This window comes from Protobothrops mucrosquamatus, unplaced genomic scaffold, assembly GCF_001527695.2.
Source record: "Protobothrops mucrosquamatus isolate PMUCROS unplaced genomic scaffold, P.Mucros_1.0 scaffold8418, whole genome shotgun sequence".
NCBI classification, from domain to species: domain Eukaryota; kingdom Metazoa; phylum Chordata; class Lepidosauria; order Squamata; family Viperidae; genus Protobothrops; species Protobothrops mucrosquamatus.
The window spans coordinates 32,798-35,572 of NW_015394213.1; the positions used below are offsets into that span (position 1 = coordinate 32,798).

General features: G+C 34.7%; 1 protein-coding gene across 1 annotated transcript in view; it reads right to left on the reverse strand.

Moving 5' to 3' along the window:
- The window catches only part of LOC114923708 (aprataxin and PNK-like factor), a gene marked incomplete at its 5' end in the record, with an annotated part of 20,845 nt that extends 19,755 nt beyond the window's left edge, over window positions 1-1,090 (reverse strand). Inside the window, one exon of the mRNA XM_029287041.1 lies at window positions 1,019-1,090. Within this exon, the coding sequence (XP_029142874.1) occupies window positions 1,019-1,090 (72 nt within the window). The remainder of the gene's footprint in view (window positions 1-1,018) is intronic.
- Between the last annotated feature and the right edge of the window lie 1,685 nt (window positions 1,091-2,775).

Consider the following 2,775-nt stretch of genomic DNA (forward strand, 5'->3'; position numbering starts at 1 on the left):
TGGAACACGTATGAAGTACAAATAAATGTTATCTGTGTCTGTGTCTAGCAAATAGCTAACCAGAAGGTTGTTATTTCCTCCTTGAGAGCGAGGTCTTTGTGTAAAATTTCAATAAAAGAGAGCTTACGATTCTACTCGAGGTTCTCACTTTTGCAGACAGCCCTGTGTCTTGTGTTTCATGGGAACCGGATCACTACAACACTCCTGCCAAATGCCACTACAGAGAATTTCAGGCTCCCTTGTGGAGAGCTTAACAATAATGATCACAAGACATGATGATGTCAAATGATTGTTTTGCACAAATGGCACAATTATTTAACAACATCTGAGATGCAAGCCAGAACATTTCCTTGCTGTTTTTCACTCACCGGGAATGCCCATGTTATAGTGGAAAGAAGGAAACTAAAGACTATTGGATTATTGAAGATAAATAGTTGTTCTTTCAATCTTACCTCACAAATATATTCACTAGATACTTAGGAAATGAAAAGAGAAATTTGAAGTGATGGCCAATTGTATTTTGAAACACAGCACAGCACCTCTATGTTGTTCATTACATTTCCCTTTTCAACTTTCTATGTAAGCCTAGAAAAATATGTAGCTCCTTTAACAGTAGTAGTAATTCTTAAATAAAAGTTAGGCTCAGCTGGTATAAAATGGTGCAAATATAATTGGCCAGCCTGTTGTCATTATACGGTAGCATGTGAACTAGAATAGAGAAGGTAAATGTGCTTTGGATCCAGTGCAGGTACTTTTTTGGTATTGTTTGCAGCTGTTTAAAAAAAACATGGTTTTTCCTGAGTTTGCGCCATATTGTAGCAATGTGAGGGCTTCAGAAAATATATCATTTGCAGAAATGATGTAATAACAGGATAGAATATATGGTAGCATCCTATCTCTGCCTGATTCAAGCCTCCTGGACAAACTATATATATATCACTATTAATTTTGAATTCTACCATTTAAGCCTCTATTTCCACTTAGGGCTAAAAATGAAAGGATATTCAACACTACCCACCGGTTTGATGCTAAGCTGGTCACCAACTATTTTCAGAGTAGCATGCTTCCTGGAAACTTTTTTATCTGTAACCTGGAAATAGACAATTCAATTATTTTTCAGCAGTTAATATGATGGGAATAATTTTTGTATAATAAATTATTGTATAAATTATTGTATAAATAAGCTATTTCCTTCAAAGATAAACTGTTTTGTTTTACCTATTATTAAAATGAAAATACTGCTCATCCTGTTTACACACAATAAAATATGCATGGCAACTCATGTCAAATACAGATTAAGCTATCCAATTAAGAACTAAAGAGCTAATTTAAATACATATTCATATTAAGGCACAGAGAAAGGAGAAAAACAAAAGAGCATCTCCATTTACTTTCTAAATCTATATTCACTATCTGGAAAATAGACAGCGAAAAGCAACTAACTAAAAACAGAGCTCTTCCACCTGAACAGCATTACAGAATGGGAGCTTCAGAAGGTAGATATAATCATGCAAGCAATATCTAAGTAAATTCATATTAAAGATACAGAAACCTTGTCCTTTTTGGTATGTATCCATCATGGCTAATAGGTCAAAATACAAGCATGAAAGGCCATTATTCCTTAAATCATTTCAACTGTGATCCAGAAAAACTGCATACAAAAGTAATACCATATAACAAATTGCCTTGTAGTTTCTTTTATTGTGGTCATCAACTTAGAAGATTTACACAGCTCTGAATAATTGGAAAAGCCCTTATTAAACTAAAAAGAGAATTGAGAACATAATTATAATTTCAAGTATGTAATAATACATAACTATAATATACAATATGCCTTCAATTAATTGTGGGGGTTCCTTCACAGAACTTGAATATTGTGACCTCTAGTGGACAATACAATATCTATACTCAAATCAAATATATAGCGTATTACGGTATTAGTGTGATAATCTTCTTTCAACTATTGAAAGTAAATAATCTGCAAATTAGAAAGCACAATCACAATGAGGTTGATGAAATAAAAAATTGACCAAAGCAACATTATTTTTAAAGAAAATGTTATAACTTTCAGAAACAACTTGAAAATTGGAATTTTATTCCAATGATAAAAAAAAGCTGGTTATTTGAGATTTCGTGGTTATCCATCTGTATTTATTGCTTATATTGGCTTTTCTTTTTGCATTTTACATATTTATATGCCTTTAAATGTATTTGTATGAGAAATACTGTTTTTCTTGAAATTATAATGAATATATGTATGGTTCTGGACTCAAAAAGAGGTTCCAACCTTGAATTAGTATGCTAAAGCAGGGGTCCCCAACCTGCAATCCATGGACCAGTATCAGCCATGGCATGCCAGCAACTGGTCCGCAAACAAAGCCCCATCTGTGAGATGCAGGCAGCACACAAAACCACACACTCTGGTCTGCGGAAAAACTTCTCTCCAAGGAACCAGTCCCTGGTGCCCAAATGGTTGGGGACCTCTGTGCTAAAGGATGCCATAAGAACTAATTCAAAGAGAATGAAACAAAAGGCTTCTGGTGGAAGACTGTGTGAAAAGCAGAGCTGATGGAGGCAGAATGAAGAGACAGCAAGTCTCTTTGATAATTCCTCTCCAGAGCCTAGTAAGTTCTTCAGACAGCTGTTCTTCACAAGGAGACAACAAGATAGGGTCTCCTGCTGGTTCAGAGCTCTAGGAGATGAAGTAATAGCCATCTTGCTCAAACCCAGTCTGTGGTTTTGAAAGGACACTATTTTTAAATTTTTACTTTTTGT